At 49.8% G+C, this 18038-nt stretch overlaps 1 protein-coding gene across 1 annotated transcript; it reads right to left on the bottom strand.

Moving 5' to 3' along the window:
* Positions 1–10744: 10744 nt before the first annotated feature.
* Positions 10745–18038, bottom strand: LOC147377337 (proproteinase E). Its single transcript, XM_086327513.1, has 8 exons — positions 17966–18038; positions 16908–16993; positions 14984–15081; positions 14728–14862; positions 13490–13626; positions 12828–12970; positions 11516–11668; positions 10745–10834 (listed from the first exon to the last, which is right to left on the bottom strand). The coding sequence occupies exons 1-8, from the start codon at positions 18036–18038 to the stop codon at positions 10817–10819; spliced, it is 843 nt and encodes a 280-aa protein (XP_086183639.1). The 3' UTR covers positions 10745–10816.

The raw sequence follows: 18038 nt of genomic DNA, 5'->3' as shown, positions 1-18038 counted from the left end.
GGAAGCTGGAAACGGAAGGGGAAATAGGGTTCCAAGCTGTGGGGGGGGGGGGGGCGGGGTCTCTCTAGGCCTTGGCGGTGTCCTGCAGCTCCATGGTCTTAACCCCTGCTGGTTTCTTGGCCTCCCCCGGTCCCCAGTCCTCCCGACTGAGCGAAGAGGTGCGTCCGGCCTAGGAGCTCTTCCAGTGCAGGGGAGGCCTTTGCCTTTCTGACCAGCAGTTTTTTGCCCAACAGAATGGAAAGAGGATGCAGCAGGAATTGAGACACTCCTCGAGCCTGCCCGCGGCTGAGTCAGCGCCCCACCCTGAGGTTACACCCTTGATCCTTTGCACCACCCAGAGCAAAGAAACCAAATTAGAGGGCTGGCTGGCTGCTGCTGGGAGACAGTGGTCGGTATGGCTTCCCGTGGAGTCGCTCCAGATGGACAGAGGGCGCAGTCTACTAGGTGTCTCCATGTACCCGCTTAGACCCACCCAGAGAGTGCGGCATGTGCCCGTGGGGCTTTGGCAGTCCCTCTTGGGGGAGACCCCTTGTGCGTAGGAGGCTAAATCTTAGTCCTGTGTGTCTCTTCCTCAAGACCTTCCCAATTGCAGTGGTACAGTTCAGTCGCTCAGTCGTGTCAGACTCTTTGCGACCCTATGGACTGCTGCACGCCAGGCCTCCCTGTCCATCACCAACTCCCGGAGTTTATTCAAGCTCATGTCCGTTGAGTTGGTAATGCCGTAGGAACTGAAATTTCAGATTTTTACTAAGGCGGTTTTTGAGTCTGGGCACGGAGGTTAAATAGCACAGCCTGTAAGAGTAAGTGCAGAGATGCTAACCAAGGCAGCCTTCCCAGTTCTCTCTTAATCCTGTAGGGAAGGAACTTGGGCTTTGCATTCTCCTATCTAGATGGCATGAGCTAGGAAATTAAGAGGGGCGCCTCAGTGCCTCCTGCTGGGTTATCACCCAGGACCCAATGTCCCTGGGGAAGGGAAGATACGCCTATTGTCTTCCGTAAACTCCTAGATGGCTAGGTACTCAAGTAGGTTGGAGAACCAGGGCTCCTTGCCATGGCCCTACCCCTACCTCCTCTAGTGACTGCGGTCCTACAGTTTCCACATGTACCTCCTCTTTGCCTTGGTTTTCCCATCTGCAAAATGAGGGGGTTGAACCAGATTCAGTTCAGTTCAGTTTAGTTCAGTTGCTCAGTTGTGTCCGACTCTTTGCAACCTCATGAACCGCAGCATGCCAGGCCTCCCTGTCCATCACCAACTCCCGGAGTTCACTCAAATTCATGTCCATCAAGTCGGTGATGCCATCCAGCCATCTCATCCTCTGACGTCCCCTTCTCCTCCTGCCCCCAATCCCTCCCAGCATCAGAGTCTTTTCCAATGAGTCAACTCTTCGCATCAGGTGGCCAAAGTACTGGAGTTTCAGCTTCAGCATCAGTCCTTCCAATGAACACCCAGGAGTGATCTTTAGGATGGACTGGTTGGATCTCCTTGCAGTCCAAGGGACTCTCAAGAGTCTTCTTCAACACCACAGTTCAAAAGCATCAATTCTTCGGCACTCAGCTTTCTTCACAGTCCAACTCTCACATCCATACATGACCACTGGAAAAACCATAGCCTTGACTAGATGGCAAAGTAATATCACTGCTTTTTAATATGCTGTCTAGGTTGGTCATAACTTTCCTTCCGAGGAGTAAGCATCTTTTAATTTCATGGCTGCAATCACCATCTGCATTAGAAACTTCCAATTGTCATTCCCCGCTTCAGTTCTTAGGTTCTTTGAGAATGCTTCAGAAAACTTCTCAGGTAAGAGGGACGAGGGGGAAGGGGGACAGCCCTTTTGGGTCCCAGAGCAGCTCCAACTCTATAGGTTTATAAGAAAAGTATGTACATTGTGGTTCTGCATACAATTATTGTGTCATTGAGAGAAAAGTTTAAACTGTATTTTACCCTATTCCCTCATCTCTCCCCACCCTCCTGTTCACTCCATCAGCTGACACACTGATGTTCAGTCACCAAGTCGTGTCCAACTCTTCGTGAACCCATAGACTGCAGCATGCCAGGCTTCCCTGTTCCTCACCATCTCCCAAAGTTTGCCCAAGTTCATGCTCATTAAATCGGTGATGCCATCCAACCATCTCATCCTCTATTGCCCTCTTCTTCTGCCTTCAATCATTCCCAGCATCAGGATTGTTTCAAATGAGTCTGCTGTTCGCATCAAATGGGCAAACTATTCAAGCTTCAACTTCAGCATCAGTCTTTCCAATGAGTATTCAGGATTGATTTCCTTTAAGATTGACTGGTTTGATCTCCTTGCTGTCCAAGAGTCTTCTCAAGCACTGCAATTCAAAAGCATCAGTTCTTTGGCACTCTGCCTTCTTTATGGTCCAGCTCTCACATCCATACATGACTATCGGAAGGACCATAGCCTTGACTATATGGACCTTTGTTGGCAAAATGATGTCTTTGCTTTTTAACACACTGTCTGGGTCTGTCATAGCTTTCCTGCCAAGAAGCAGTCATCTTCTGACTTCATGGCTGCAGTTACCGTCCACAGTGATTCTATAGCCCAGGAAGAGGAAATCTGTTGCTGCTTCCTCCTTTTCTCTTTCTATTTGTCATGAAGTGATGGAACCAGTTGCCATGATCTTAGTTTTTTTAATACTGAGTTTTAAGCCAGCTTTTCTCACTCTTCTCCTTCACCCTCATCAAGAGGCTCTTTAGTTCCTCTTTACTTTCTACCATCAGAGTGGTATCATCTGCATATCTGATATTGTTGATATTTCTCCTGGCAATCTTGATTTCAGCTTGTAATTCATACAGCCCTGCATTTTGCATGATATGTTCTGTGTATAAGTTAAATAAGCATGGTGCAATAAACAGCCTTGTATTCCTTTCTCAATCTTGAACAAGTCAGTTGTTCCATACAAGGCTCTAGCCGTTGCTTCTTGATCTGCATACAGGTTTCTCAGGAGACAGGTAAGATGGTCTGGTATTCCCATCTCTTTAAGAATTTTTCACAGTTTGTTATGATCCACACAGTCAAAGGCATTAGCCTAGTTAATGAAACAGCGGTAGATGTTTTTCTGGAATTCTCTTGCTTTATGATCCAGTGGATGTTGGCAATTTGATCCCTGGTTCTGCCTTTTCTAAACCCAGATTGAACATCTGGATGTTCTTGGTTTACATAATGCTGACGCCTAGCTTGAAGGATTTGGAGCATAACCTTACTAGCATGGGAGATGAGTGCAATTGTCTGGTGGTTTGAATAATCTTGAGTACTGACCTTCTTGGGAACTGGGATGAGGATTGACCTTTTCCAGTCTTGTGGCCACTGCTGGGTTTTCTAAATTTGCTGACATATTGAGTGCAGCACTTTAATAGCATCATCTTTTAGAATTTTAAATAGCCCTGCTGGAATTTCATCACCTCCACTAGTTTTATTGTCAGCAGTGCTTCCTGAGGCTCACTTGACTTCACACTCCAGAATGTCTGTCTCTGGATGAGTGACCACAGCCTCATGGTTATCTGGGTCATTAAGATCTTTTTTGTTCAATTGTTCTGTGTATTATCGCTCTCTTTTCTTGATCTCTTCTGCTTCTTTTACCCCTTCATGGATCACTGCCTTGTCGTGGCGAAGGGGCTTGCATAACTCAGTGAAGCTATGAGCCATGCCATGTAGGGCCATTGAAGATGGACGGGTGATAGTGAAGGGTTCCGACAAAACGTGGCCCACTGGAGGAGGGAATGGCAAATCACGCCAGTATACTTGCCGTGAGAACCTCCCGAACTGTACAAAAGGATAAAAAGATAGGACACACTGACCTTCTTGTTATTCTGTGCACCTGACAATCTCATCTTCACACAAGCTCATCTTCACCTCTTTTGCTGATCTCTGCCTGTAGTGCTTTCTTTGGAGATCTGCTCATCCAGGTTCTAGCTCAAACGTAGCCTCTCTAAAGCAGCCTTCACTGCCCTGCCATTCTTCTTCCTCTTATGGTTTTTTTTTTTTTTTTCTCTTGACATGTGGGGTCTTAGTTCCCCAACCAGAGATCAAACCCATGCCCCATGCAGTGGAAGGGTGGAGCCCTAACCACTGGAATTCCCTGCCCTTCCAAAGGCACCCATCCAGTTCCTTTATAGCCGACACCCTGTTTTCATTGTTGTTGTCGTTTTGGTTTTATTGCTTTTTATTGATTTATAGCCGTGCTAGGTCTTCACTGCTGTTCTCCGGCCACTCTTTAGTTGCAGCGAGCGGGCTTCTCACTGCAGTGCTCCTCTTGTGGAATTCATGCTCTAGAGTGCAGGCTCAGTAGTTCTGGAACTCGGGCTTAGTTGTCCCGATGCCTATGGAATCTTCCCAGACCAGGGAGCAAACCTATGTCCCCTGCATTGGCAGGCAGATTCTTAACCACGGGACCACCAGGGAAGCCCTGTTACCCTGTTTTTATTACCTGTTCATTTTTCTACCTCCTCCACTAAAAGCAGGGTCCACAAGGCCAAGGACCTTGACTGTTCTCTCACCATGCCTCCAGCACGTCCACTGAATAGGCTGGCTAAACATTGACTGGATGAATCAATGCGTAACTGAATGTACAGAGAAGTCTTAGATTCTATGATCAAGCTAATCTGATAAAGACCAGTGGGAACATTTAACAAAATTAGGTTGGTTTATTAACCTGATGCAGCAAGGGAGACAACACCCAGAGGATCCAAACAAAGGAAGAGACTGGCTTATCATAGGATTAGGGAGAAGAGTGGAATTTCGGTGAAAATGAACTGAAGCCCTATTGACGGGCTCAGAGCAAACCGCATTGTGTGGAGAAGGGTTAACATTTGACTTGGACTGAGAAGCAAATCCCTGGTCTTGTTTCCTTGGACAGCAGAAAGTTAAGATCGATATAGACTATTGCGTCCAGAAACCCCTTATCTGAAGCTCTGTACTGAGGTTGGTAATCCCCGCTGCTTCTCCACAAAAAGTCTGGCTTCAACCCTCCAGACCAGAGAGGGATGCTCTGTTCTCAAAGTTTCTGCCCGTCTCTGCTTTTAGAGAATAGGGTTTCTCAACACCGTCTCTGGTGATAATTGGCAACAGAAGACTTGACAGCTTCATGTTTGATAGGAATGCCTTGCTGCCTCAGCACTGGGATCTGAGGGCCGTCAAGCACTCCAGGCTCCCTCCTGCAGTGTGACCCCAGCTCCCCGGGCCCTGCACCCCTCTGGGCCTCCATTAGAACACCAGGCCAAGTCTCCACCCTGGCTTCCCGTCCAGACTGTGGGCTTGAGAGGACCTGACCCAAGTTAGGTTCATTCTCCTCTGCTCATGCCTGGCACAGAATACCAGTAGGCGCTCAGTCCATGCCCATCAAATCTACCTGTTGATAGGTTTTCTAAATGGTAAGAAAAAGAAGTGGATGAGGGGGGAAAAAAAGTGGAGGAAAGCATATCAAAATGATGGAAGCAGTTGTGGAAGAGAGATGGGAATGTAGGTGATTTTTACAAATCTTTCCCAAAGTGGAAGTTTCTAAACCTGAGCTGATATGAATATTCTGAAAAAGGAAAAGATAATGGAATTGTTGACTCTTTCAACCAGTCCATTCTGAAGGAGATCAGCCCTGGGATTTCTTTGGAAGGAATGATGCTAAAGCTGAAACTCCAGTACTTTGGCCACCTCATGCAAAGAGTTGACTCATTGGAAAAGACTCTGATGCTGGGAGGGATTGGGGGCAGGAGGAGAAGGGGACGACAGAGGATGAGATGGCTGGATGGTATCACTGACTCGATGGAAGTGAGTCTGAGTGAACTCCGGGCGTGCTGCAATTCATGGGGTCGAAAAGAGTCGGACACGACTGAGTGACTGAACTGAACTGAAGATTTAAAAAGTGAATTTTTTAAGCTTTTTTTTTTTTTTCTTTTTGAATTAACAAAAACATTTAGTTCCGTATGGTTGAAAGGTATAGTTAGCAGGATGTCCTAACTCCCTGTTGGTTACATACCTGAGAAGGCTGTCATAGCCCTCAGCCTCCTCCTGAAGCTGGGTGGAGGGCCCTTGAGGGCTCATTGCCCAGCCGCAGGATGGAATTTTACATGTTTGACTACTTTTTGTCCTAAAACTATTTTTGGAAAATTGTCTGAGGGCCTTCCCTGACCCACTGGGAAGAAGAGATACTACAGTGGCCTGGGAACATTTGACAGTTGCATATATCATCCAGCATTGTCTCCATACAGATGATAATCATATCCTGGTTCTAGAATATCTCCCATCCTCCCCACTCCCCTGGGTTGTGGAGGTCTTTGAGTCCAAGGGAGGACTCAGTTCCTCCCTTGCCCTCACTCTGGCCTCCCCAGACCAGTTCCTGAGCTTTTGTAGGACATGGAGTGGGGACAGTGACTGGAGGAGAGGGTTTCAGGAGGAATGGTTGAGATTCCAGGGGTGGTTTTAGGAGAAAAATGTGGGGCAGTTGTAATATGTGGAGCCAGTAGATGGGAAAAGAAAAACAAGAATGTTAACAGATACTGTTGATGCAATCACTTTGGAGAACAATTTGATGGACAGGGAAGCCTGGCGTGCTGCAGTCCATGGGGTCGCAAAGAGTCGGACGCAACTGAGCGACTGCACTGAACTGAACTGAAAAGCTGAAAACGAGCACACTCTCCCACTTAGCCATCCCATTTCTTGGAATATGCCCTAGGACCACTCTCGTGCGTGCCTGGAGATATGTCCAAGGATGTTCACTGAAGCACTGTTTGAAATAGGAGAAACTGGCCCTGTTCTAAACATCCATCAGGAGGGGGGAAGGATAAATACCTGCTGCTGTTGGGCAATAGCATACTCTACAAATCTTGCAGCAACGAACTGGAGAGAGATAAACTAGCATAGATTAGACCTCAAAACCACTGGGTGAAAATATTTGGTGAAGGAAGCAAGTTATGGAAAATCAGTATGGCAAGATGCCATGCATGTATTTTTTTAAAACTAAATAAAGTAATATATGGTTTATGGATAGTTATACTTATGATCTAAATATAACAATAAGGAGTAGAAGGATAAGCACCAAACTCCATTTATCAGTCAGGAGAGGGGATAGGTTAGGTCCATGTCACTGTAACAACCACCCAAAATCTCAAGCAGCTTATAATATATACTTATAACAAGAGTTTATTTCTTTTTTCTTTCTTTCTTTTTTTTTTTTTTTTTTTGTGAGGGGCCGCACAGCTTGGCATGTAGGATCTTAGTTCCCCCACCAGGGATCGAACCCCATGCCCCCTGCAGTAGAAACTGGGAGACTTGCCCACTGGTCTGCCAGGGACGTCCCAAGAGTAAGTTTCTTGCATTGGACTTCCCTGGTGGCTCAGATGGTAAAGAATCTGCCGGCAACGCGGAAGACCCAGGTTCAATCCCTGGGTCTGGAAGATCCCCTGGAGAAGGAAATGGCAACCCACTCCAGTGTTCTTGCCTGGAGAATCCCATGGAGAGAGGAGCCTGGCAGGCTACAGTGCCTGGGGTCGCAGAGTTGGACATGACTCTGAACGTAGAGTTCCAAAGAATAGCAAGAAGAGATAAGAAAGCCTTCCTCAGCAATCAATGCAAAGAAATAGAGGAAAACAATAGAATGGGAAAGACTAGAGATCTCTTCAAGAAAATTAGAGATACCAAGGGAACATTTCATGCAAAGATGGGCTCGATAAAGGACAGAAATGGTATGGACCTAACAGAAGCAAAAGATATTAAGAAGAGGTGACAAGAATACACAGAAGAACTATACAAAAAAGATCTTCAGAACCCAAATAATCACGATGGTGTGATCACTGACCTAGAGGCAGACATCCTGAAATGTGAAGTCAAGTGGGCCTTAGAAAGCATCACTACGAACAAAGCTAGTGGAAGTGATGGAATTCCAGTTGAGCTATTTCAAATCCTGAAAGATGATGCTGTGAAAGTGCTGCACTCAATATGCCAGCAAATTTGGAAAACTCAGCAGTGACCACAGGACTTGAAAAGGTCAGTTTTCACTCCAATCCCACAGAAAGGCAATGCCAAAGAATGCTCAAACTATCGCACCATTGCACTCATCTCACATGCTAGTAAAATAATGCTCAAAATTCTCCAAGCCAGGCTTCAGCAATACATGAACCGTGAACTTCCTGATGTTCAAGCTGGTTTTAGAAAAGGCAAAGGAACCAGAGATCAAATTGCCAACATCCGCTGGATCATGGAAAAAGCAAGAGAGTTCCAGAAAAAACATCTATTTCTGCTTTATTGACTGTACCAAAGCCTTAGACTGTGTGGATCACAATAAACTGTGGAAAATTCTGAAAGAGATGGGAATACCAGACCACCTGACCTGCCTCTTGAGAAATCTGTATGCAGGTCAGAAAGCAACAGTTAGAACTGGACATGGAACAACAGACTGGTTCCAAATAGGAAAAGGAGTACGTCAAGGCTGTATATTGTCACCCTGCTTATTTAACTTATATGCAGAGTACATCATGAGAAATGCTGGACTGGAAGAAGCACAAGCTGGAATCAGGATTGCTGGGAGAAATATCAATAACCTGAGATATGCAGATGACACCACCCTTATGGCAGAAAGTGAAGAGGAACTCAAAAGCCTCTTGATGAAAGTGAAAGAGGAGAGTGAAAAAGTTGGCTTAAAGCTCAACATTCAGAAAACGAAGATCATGGCATCTGGTCCCATCACTTCTTGGGAAATAGATGGGAAACAGTGGAAACAGTGTCAGACTTAATTTTTGGGGGCTCCAAAATCACTGCAGATGGTGACTGCAGCCATGAAATTAAAAGACGCTTACTCCTTGGAAAGACAGTTATGACCAACCTAGATAGCCTATTCAAAAGCAGAGACGTTATTTTGCCAACGAAGGTCCGTCTAGTCAAGGCTATGGTTTTTCCTGTGGTCATGTATGGATGTGAGAGTTGGACTGTGAAGAAAGCTGAGCGCCGAAGAATTGATGCTTTTGAACTGTGGTGTTGGAGAAGACTCTTGAGAGTCCCTTGGACTGCAAGGAGATCCAACCAGTCCATTCTGAAGGAGATCAGCCCTGGGATATCTTTGGAAGAAATAATGCTAAAGCTGAAACTCCACGAAGAGTTGACTCATTGGAAAAGACTCTGATGCTGGGAGGGATTGGGAGCAGGAAGAGAAGGGGATGACAGAGGATGAGATGGCTGGATGGCATCACTGACTTGATGGACGTGAGTCTGGGTGAACTCCGGGAGTTGGTGATGGACAGGGAGGCCTGGCGTGCTGCGATTCATGGGGTCACAAAGAGTCGGACACGACTGAGCGACTGAACTGAACTGAGCAACTAACACTTACTGCATGTCCCTCAGGGGGCAGCGGAGAGGCTCTGCTGCACAAAACTCTGCTAGCCCCAAGGGAAAACCAGTAATACTGGTTGGGCAACCCCGCAAGTGTGAAGATGAAGACCCTTGGATAGAGTACAGAAGGGCCTCCACCTGAACTACAATTATTATCTTAGAAAATATGAAGCAAAAACGTGAAATTTGTTTATTGTGGAGAGAAGCCATGTGGGTGTTTTATATATTATTCGTTGGGAAGATCCCCTGGAGAAGGAAATGGCAACCCACTCCAATGTTCTTGCCTGGAAAATTCCATGGACTGGGGAGCCTGGCAGGATACAGTCCATGGAGTCGCAAAGAGTCGGACACGACTGAGCGACTTCACCTTCATCATGTTGTGTCTTTTAATTTAAACACTAGAAGTGTAGTTTTTTTTGTTTTATTTTTTAATCTTTAGAAGTGTAATTTTTCAAGTGAAGGGGCAAGGGAGCAATGTTAATATTGAAAGTTATATTTGTGTGTCTTTTTGGGAACCGTGTTTCAAGGTATTCAGGAGAAATAGGAGTCAAAGAGTTGAGTTGTTTTTGTGTCCTCTGGACGTCAGCGCTGGCTCTCTGGGCCCTGACCTCGGCTTCAGCCTCGCATGTCCATCTGTGTTTGCATCCACCCCCCACTGCAGCCAGAGCTCTCCCTGAGCTTGTCCGGCTCAGCTCTGTTCTCTCAGCCCTGAACTGTCAACAGAGAAGTTGCCCAGTAAATGTTTACTGAGTGACTCTGATATGCTCTGCTCATTTCTTTCTAAATGTTGAGCCATTGCAGGGCAGGAACCGTGTTGTCTTCTCCCTGTGGGCATCCTCAGGTTGAAGGAATGAAGGCCTGTTGAATGAATGACTGACCGCGGTCCTCCTTCCCTAGCCCATCAGTGGAAGCAGAAGATACACGGCCCATGCCCCCTCCACCATGAGCTTCCCAAGGGGCTGGTGAGGGCGGTATTTCTGCAGCCTCTACCATGCTTTTAGGCCTGCACTGAACAGCCAGTCATTGCGCATGTGGCTATGCAAGGCGTCCAGCTTCCCAGAACTCACTCCGTTTGTTTTTGTTTGTTTTTCTGTCACACCTCGTGGCGTGCAAGATCTTAGTTCCCTGACCAGGGATTGAACCCGTGCTCCCTGCTGTGGAAGCACGAAGTCTAACCGCTGGACCACCAAGGAAGTCCCTCACCTGGTTTTAACCGTGCCACGTCCTTTCCTGTCCCCTCACTCCCAGGCAAGCGGGGATGCTTGGCCACTTGACAGCAACTCCCTTCTATCTGAGCCTCATTTTTCTCTCATTCTAATATGAGGGGGTTGAGTCTTATTTCTACATATAACATCTAAGATTCTAGAAGTGGGCTGGAAAGAGAGAGGTGAGTCAAAGAAGAAAGACTCAAGTTGGAATTTTCTGAGAGATCTTTTATTTTTCACAAAGAGTGTGGATGGGCACTGCCACCTTGGCCTTGGTTCTTAGTTGCTTGCAATGGTCTGAAAAAAAAAGGGGGGGAAAGCCAGAATGTAGTCAGGAGAACAGCTTCTAGTGCCATATGGAACTGAGTTCAACTTCCAGCCATGTCACTCGTTAACTGTATGACCCCGGGAGAGTGACTGACCTCTCTAGCCTCAACTTTCTCATCTGTATAATGGGAGTGATCATAATACTTACTTCATGTGGGTTTTAAATTAAACACATAAGGTGTCATCACGGTTCCTGGCATATGTTTAAGAGTCCATAGATGGTGACTAATACTCTTGTCATGAACAATATTAATCCTCCCTGATCACTCATTCCCAGGTGAAGCTGGCACTGTCACTGGGGCCTGAGCTTCACCTATCACAGTGTCCGTCCCATTTCATCAGTTTGCTCATTTAGTCATCTGTTTCCCACAAGCCACACATCACTCTATCCTCGTGACAAGAAAAGACCTGGACCAGAGGAGGCATTTCCTAAACACTTGTTGAAATAAGGAAGTTCAGTAGTGTTCAGAACTCTACCCAGAAGCCCTTGAGGCTGCAGAAAACATCCTCAAGCCCCTCTGGAAGGTCCCCAACCCCCAGCCCCAACTACTGATCTCCTGGGATCAGGATCTGCTGTTCTCACCCATCCCCCCAGCACCTCTCAGACGACCAAGCCCCCAGAGCCCTCTCCGCTCACCCTGCCCCGCTCACCTCGTCAATCCAATCAATGAAGGCTGAGACTCGTGTGAACACCGTGGGCTTCTTGATGGTGTTGCAGCCAAAGGCAGAAACGAAGCTGGTCACGCCATGGACCTGCCAGGAGCCATCTGCTGCTGGGCAGTTGAGGGGTCCTCCAGAGTCACCCTGGAACAGTCAGAGAGCCGTGGGGGACTGAGCCTCATCTGAGCTCCAAGGAATTGGTTCTGACTCTGGGGAGCTCGAGAAAGCCTTACATGGCCTGACTTCTCTGGGCCTCAGTTTGCTCCTTTGTGATGGGTTCGTGAGTGCACGCTAAGTTGCTTCAGTCGTGTCCGACTCTGTGACGCTATGGACTGTGGCCCACCAGGCTCCTCTGTCCAAGGGATTCTCCAGGCAAGAGTACTGGAGTGGGTTGCCATTTCCTTCTCCAGGGGCTCTTCCTGACCCAGGGATCCCACCCGCCTCTCTTTATGTCTCCTGCATTGGTAGGCGGGTTCTTTACCACTAGTACCACCTGGGAAGCCCTTTGTGATGGGGAATGATACCAATTATGCCTATCTTATAAGATACGGTGACAGTTAGATGACAAGCCTACAGTCTTAGCACAATGCCTGGTAGAGAGGAAGCAAGCTAGTAGTAGTTCTGATTATTATTCCCACAGTTAGTATCATTCATATTCACTTATAGTACAATGAGAATATTGCTTAATTATGACTTCAGGACCCGAGAGCTGAAGGTGACTTTAGAGATCACGATGCCTATTTTCCTTGGTGTGAAGTGAAGTAAAGTGAAAGTGGTGTCCAGCTCTTTGCAACCCCATGGACTATGCAGTCCATGGAATTCGCCAGGCCAGAATACTGGAGTGGGTAGCCTTTCCCTTCTCCAGGGTAATCTTCCCAACCCAGGGATTGAGCCCAAGTCTCCTGCACTGCAGGCAGATTCTTTACCAGCTGAACTACAAGGGAAGCCCAAGAATATTGGAACGGGTATCCTATCCCTTCTCCAGCAGGTCTTCCCGACCCAGGAATCAAACTGGGGTCTCCTGCATCGCAGATGGATTCTTTACCAACTGAGCTCTCAGGGAAGCCCCATTCCTTGATGTACTGAAGGGGACTCCCGAGGACCAGGAAGGCACAGTGATTTGCTCCAGATCAAGTCAGCGTGACAGACCAGGGCTGTGTGTCTGGGCTGCGCTGACTTCCTCCAAGTCCCGCCTGGCCTGGAGGCTGAATGGGCAAGATTCCTCCTCCGGCTCCCAGGCCCTGCACACCCAGCAGAGGGGCTGCAGCCCCGAACCGCCACGGGCGGGTGAGAGCTGACTCACGTTGCAGCCGGAGCGGGTGTCCCCGCCAGCGCACACCATGGTTTTCTGCACGGTGATGCCCCACCAGTCCCACTGGGAGCAGTGCTCATAGTCCACCACGGGCAGCAGCGCCTCCTGTAGCTTGTCCGGCAGCGGCCCGCCAGCTGTGCAGACAGAGAGCAGTGAGCCGGGGCCGTGGGGGGCCGAGCCCAGGCCGGCCCGCCAGCTGTGCAGACAGAGAGCAGTGAGCCGGGGCCGTGGGGGGCCGAGCCCAGGCCGGCCCGCCAGCTGTGCAGACAGAGAGCAGTGAGCCGGGGCCGGGGGGTGGGGGGGGGGGTGCCGAGCCCAGGCCGGGGTCTGAGTCAGAGCTGGGAGCCCCAGAATGGTGTGGGGGCTACGAGGAAAGCCTGCTCCTCCAGTGTGAGGGGAAGTCTCCTCCCACCAGGTCGTGTGGTCCTGCCTGCTTTGTCCATCAGAACATCCCGGCAACGGGCACAAAGGAGACACTAAAAACCATCCCGCTGCACACGTTCGTGTTTGGGAGGATGAGGGGAGAAGGCGGCCGCTGGAGGAGGAGTGGAAGAAAAGTGCAAGGATGCTCTGGGTGTTGCCCTCAGCCCTCGCCCCAGGCTCTGTCTTCCTGCCCACCGTCCCTGTGGCCAGTTGGAGGACTCAGCACGCACTGTAGAGACGGCCCCAGCCGCTGATGTAGCAGGGGGCTTCATTGGGCAGGATGTCGCCGGCGGGAGGGAGGTTGGCGAACTGGACCTTGTCTCCCAGCTGGGCGCTGCGCGAGAGCTTGACGAGGGCGATGTCGTTGCTGGGGAGGAGGGAAGAGTCACTGGGAGGAGCCTGGCCCTCCAGCCAGACTAAGCTCCAGGCCCTAGCTTTGTTCAGGATATTTCACCTCCGGGATGCCCCCGATGCTTCCCTCTGGATCCCATGCATTCTTACTGCTGAGCAACTTCTGGAAGCTCCCCTGGCCCCTTCAGCCCACAATGACCCTTGGCCTCAGTAACTGTGCTCGGCTTTTATACCAGGGGTTTGCACGCGTCATCCGTGTCAGAATCAGAGGAGGGCTTGTTAATATACAGGTTGTCGGAGCTAGTTCCAGAGTTTCGGGTGCAGTGGGTTTGGGAGGCCCCGAAGACTGGCCTTCCTAGTGAGTTCCCAGGTGCTGCTGCTGGCCTGGGGACCACAGTCGGAGAACCAGCGCTGTCTTTTCATCTGCCTGTTTGTCACTCAGGTCATCGCACCTGGGTCTGACTTTCTCTCCGCTTACCCCAGGAGCCCCGTGGAGATGGGTCCAGGTCTTGATCATCACGGTCCCTCACTCCTGCACTCACAGGGGTTCTGCACCCTCCTTTGATCCTCTCCCCAGAAAAATGCTGAGCGAAGCCACCCAGACATACAGTTCTGCATACGCACGGAAGCCTACTCCGTGTTCTCACCCAGTGATGGCCTTCTTGACCATCATGACCGCCCAGGAAGCCCAGAAGGTCACCTTTGACATGTGGTCACACTCGGGTCCAGAGAACGTTGATGACTTGCCCAAGCCACACAGCGACTTAGTGCTGGAGCCTGACTCTCAATCCAGTGCTCCTCCCTTGGCCCACAATGCCAGGAACCCAGGAGGCTCTGGAGGAGCATCCACTGAATGGAGGAACCTTTGGATTTGGGGTTCCTAAGGCACTCCTCTTCTGAAGCCAAGGAGCCAAGTGGCCTTAGGGGAGTTCCTGCCCCTGCCTGGGCCCCGCTGTCCCCTCTGTAGGGAGAGAGGTTGGGGGGGGGTGATCCCCAGAGGCTCTCCTGGCTCCGACCTTCAGGTGCATTACCCCTGGGAGTCTTCTCTGCATCAGTGTCGGGTCCTAGAGGGGCCCGCAGAGGAGCCCCTGGGTACCCGGCCTGAGAGATCACTCACCCGCAGGCCACGCAGTTGGAGTTCCAGAGAGGGTGCACGAAGAGGTCCCCGGCGTTGATGGGGATCACCTGCTCGGAGCCCTCCAGCACAGAGCGGTCATACTCGCCCAGCACCACCTGGTAGGTCCGGGATGTCCTGCCGGCGGAGGTGACGTCAGCCCAGGCCTGAGCGGCCTCCCTCGTCCCCTCCCACTGCCCTCCACGGCCCCAGCCCACCTGGGTCTCACGCAGGGACAGGGGCAAGCAAGAGAACTCACGAGATGCAGTGGCCCGCGGTTACGACCCAGTCAGGGGCAATGAGGCTGCCGCCGCAGGTGTGGTGAAACGCTCCGTCCTTTTCATACTGCAGGGAGACCTGGCGGCAAGGGAGGGGGCTTCTGAGTGGTCTGGGCCCCACAGTGGGGGTTGCTACCCATGGCTGTATAGGTTGTGCCCTACACAACTCTAGAGGGCAGTAGTCACACAGAATGGCATCCTCTGGAAAGGGGCAGTGCCCATCCCACACACAACTGGACCTTCCATGGCTGCTTTCGAGCTACAACGGTGGAATTAAGTCGCCGCAATGGAAACCACAGGGCCGACAGAGGCTAAAACTTTCCTCTCTCAGCCTTTGCAGAACGAGCCAGAGGACACCTGATACAGGCCAATGGCATCCCACGGAACTTTCTGTGATGGAAGTGTTTGGTAGGACTCAGCATGGCAGCCACTGGCCACGTGTGGTTATGGAGAATTTAAACTGTGGTTAGTGGGCTTCCCTGGTGGCGCAGTGAATAAGAATCCGCCTGCCAACGCAGGGGACACAGGTTTGATCCCTGGTCCGGGAAGATTCCACGTGTCTTGGAGCAACTAAAGCCATACAACTACTAAGGCTGTGCTCTGGGGCTCTTGAGTCACAACTACTGAACCTAAGAGCGGCAACAAGCCTGGGCACCCTAGACCTTGTGCTCTGCAATAAAAGATGCCACTGCCGTGAGAAGCCCATGCATAGCAGTGAAGAGTAGCCCTACTAGCCGCAACTCGAGAAAGCCTGCGTGCAGCAACAAAGACCCAGCACAATCAATCAATCAATAAAATGTGGTCAGCATTGAGCAACTGAATTTCAAATGTGACTTAATTTTAATGAATTTAAATTTAGGCCGATACAGGAAAAGAGTCTATAAAAAAGAGTGGACATGTTTCTGTATAACTGATGCACTCTCTGTATACCTGAAACTAACACCACTTTGTAAATCAACTACACTCCAATAAAAATTAAAATAAGCACATAAATTTAAATAGCCTCGTGTGACAAGTGGCTACTGTGTCACTGCCATGAGTCTAGTCCTCTCTGCCTCCCTCCACTGACCTCCATAAAAGCCCTTCATCCCTTTATTGCTCTCAGACTTTATAGCCCTGTTGTATAATGTGTATATGGAGAAGCCAATGGCACCCCACTTCAGTGCTCTTGCCTGGAAAATCCCATGGACGGAGGAGCCTGGTGGGCTGCAGTCCATGGGGTTGCTAAGAGTTGGACACGACTGAGTGACTTCACTTTCCTGCATTGGAGAAGGAAATGGCAACCCACTCCAGTGTTCTTGCCTGGAGAATCCCAGGGATGGGGGAGCCTGGTGGGCTGCCATCTATGGGGTCGCACAGAGTCGGACACGACTCAAGCAACTTAGCAGCAGCATAATGTGTATCAGGGGAAAAAAATGTATAATCAGCTCATCAAATCCATGATTTCTTGACCAGTATTGCTGAAATGAGGCTGATGTAGGCATTTCAGCTTTTAAAAGTGTATCAGTTTGAAGAAAATGGTGGCAGGCCTTCCTTGGCAGTCCAGGGGTTAAGACTCTGTGCTTCCAATGCAGGGAGCGAGGCTTTGGTCCCTGGCCTGGGAAATAAGACCTCACATCCCTCCCTAAACATAGCGCTGAACTTCCACCATTAATGCACTGACCCTTGGGTTAAACATTTCTCTTTCCCCAGCATCTACTGTTAACTTACAAACAGCCCAGTGAGAATTACAGGTTAAATGGGCAAAACTTCTGTATGAAGGTGATTATCCAAGGGTTTCCTGGCCTTTGGGAAACTAAAGTGGATACTGGAAGCATGCAGTGGGGTCCGGACTGGATGCCCTGCAATCAGAGCACGGGGCGCAGAGGCCATGGTGGGAAACAGCGCAGCGGGTATTGCTCTTACCTGCCAGGGCCAGCTGTAGGGGACCGCGTCCTCGCCGTTGACAACTCTGGAGGAGGGGCGGGAGAAAGGCTGGCTGAAGCCCGAGGCTAGAGGGGACAGGAGAAGTGTCGGTCAGTCCCAAGGTTCCCCCAAAGCAAAGAGGACGTCTGGGCCCCAGACAGGCTGTGATATCCCACACAACTCCTTCCACTCTCTGACCCCGGTAGCCACGTATCAACAGTGAGCGTTTGGACAAGAGCAGGGATTTCTGGAGTCCTGGGAGTCTGGGATGGTGATGAACACGTGGCTTCCTTTCAGGGCAGGAGTAAACCTGATGCACTTAGAACAGCGCCTGGTGCCCAAAGCGGGCTCGAGGGCGACAGCTATTGTCATGAAGAGGGGCAACTTTGGAGTAGGCTGTCTGGATTCAAAGTGCAGCTCTGCCCCTGGTTCTAGGATGGGCCACTTTACTTCTCTGAGGGTCAGTTTCTCTATCTGCGAAATGGGAATGATAATAGTACAGACCTCACGGGGCTGCTGCGAGGATTACAGAAGATAATGTAAGAAAAAAACCCCAAGCATTCTGCCGGGCATATAGTAAGCATTCAGTAAACATGACCTGTTACCATTCATTACTGCTAGTCTAGGGAGGCTGCCTGGAGAAGGTGGTCCTGAGCTGTACTGTAATATGGCAGAGGTACCAGGAAAAGGCTAGATCAGAGGATATGTAAGGGGAATGTGAGAGGAGAGTTGGAGGGTTAAGCCAAGGAACAGAAATTCTAAACCCAAGCAGTCTAACCACAGAGCCCAGACTCTTTACCATTAGACTTTGTTTACCACAGGCTCTGTCAAGGACTCCCACCCAGGGGTTTGGGTCCCCCAGTCCTCCCCCTGAGCTGGTCCATCACCCACAGCTTCCCCTCGATTCTCCTGCTCCAGCACTGAGCTGAAAACCTCCACAGCCATCCTCAGCTACAAGCTGAGCCCTCTCCTATGAGAGGCATTGAGTTCGAGAGACTCAGGGTGGGTGGTAGATTTCAAGGGATCCTGGTCCAGGGCAGCACAGGCTGGAGTCTTACCAAGGGCCACAAATAGGAGAAAACTCAGCAGCTGGATCATCATGACTTTTGAGACGATAAGAAAGGGATTCAT

Source organism: Bos grunniens, chromosome 2, assembly GCF_055505025.1.
Source record: "Bos grunniens cultivar Pamir isolate PY7600 chromosome 2, Bosgru_T2T1.0, whole genome shotgun sequence".
Taxonomy (NCBI): Eukaryota; Metazoa; Chordata; class Mammalia; order Artiodactyla; family Bovidae; genus Bos; species Bos grunniens.
Note: the sequence above shows the minus strand (reverse complement) of the source record. Positions and strands in the feature narration are given on the sequence as shown.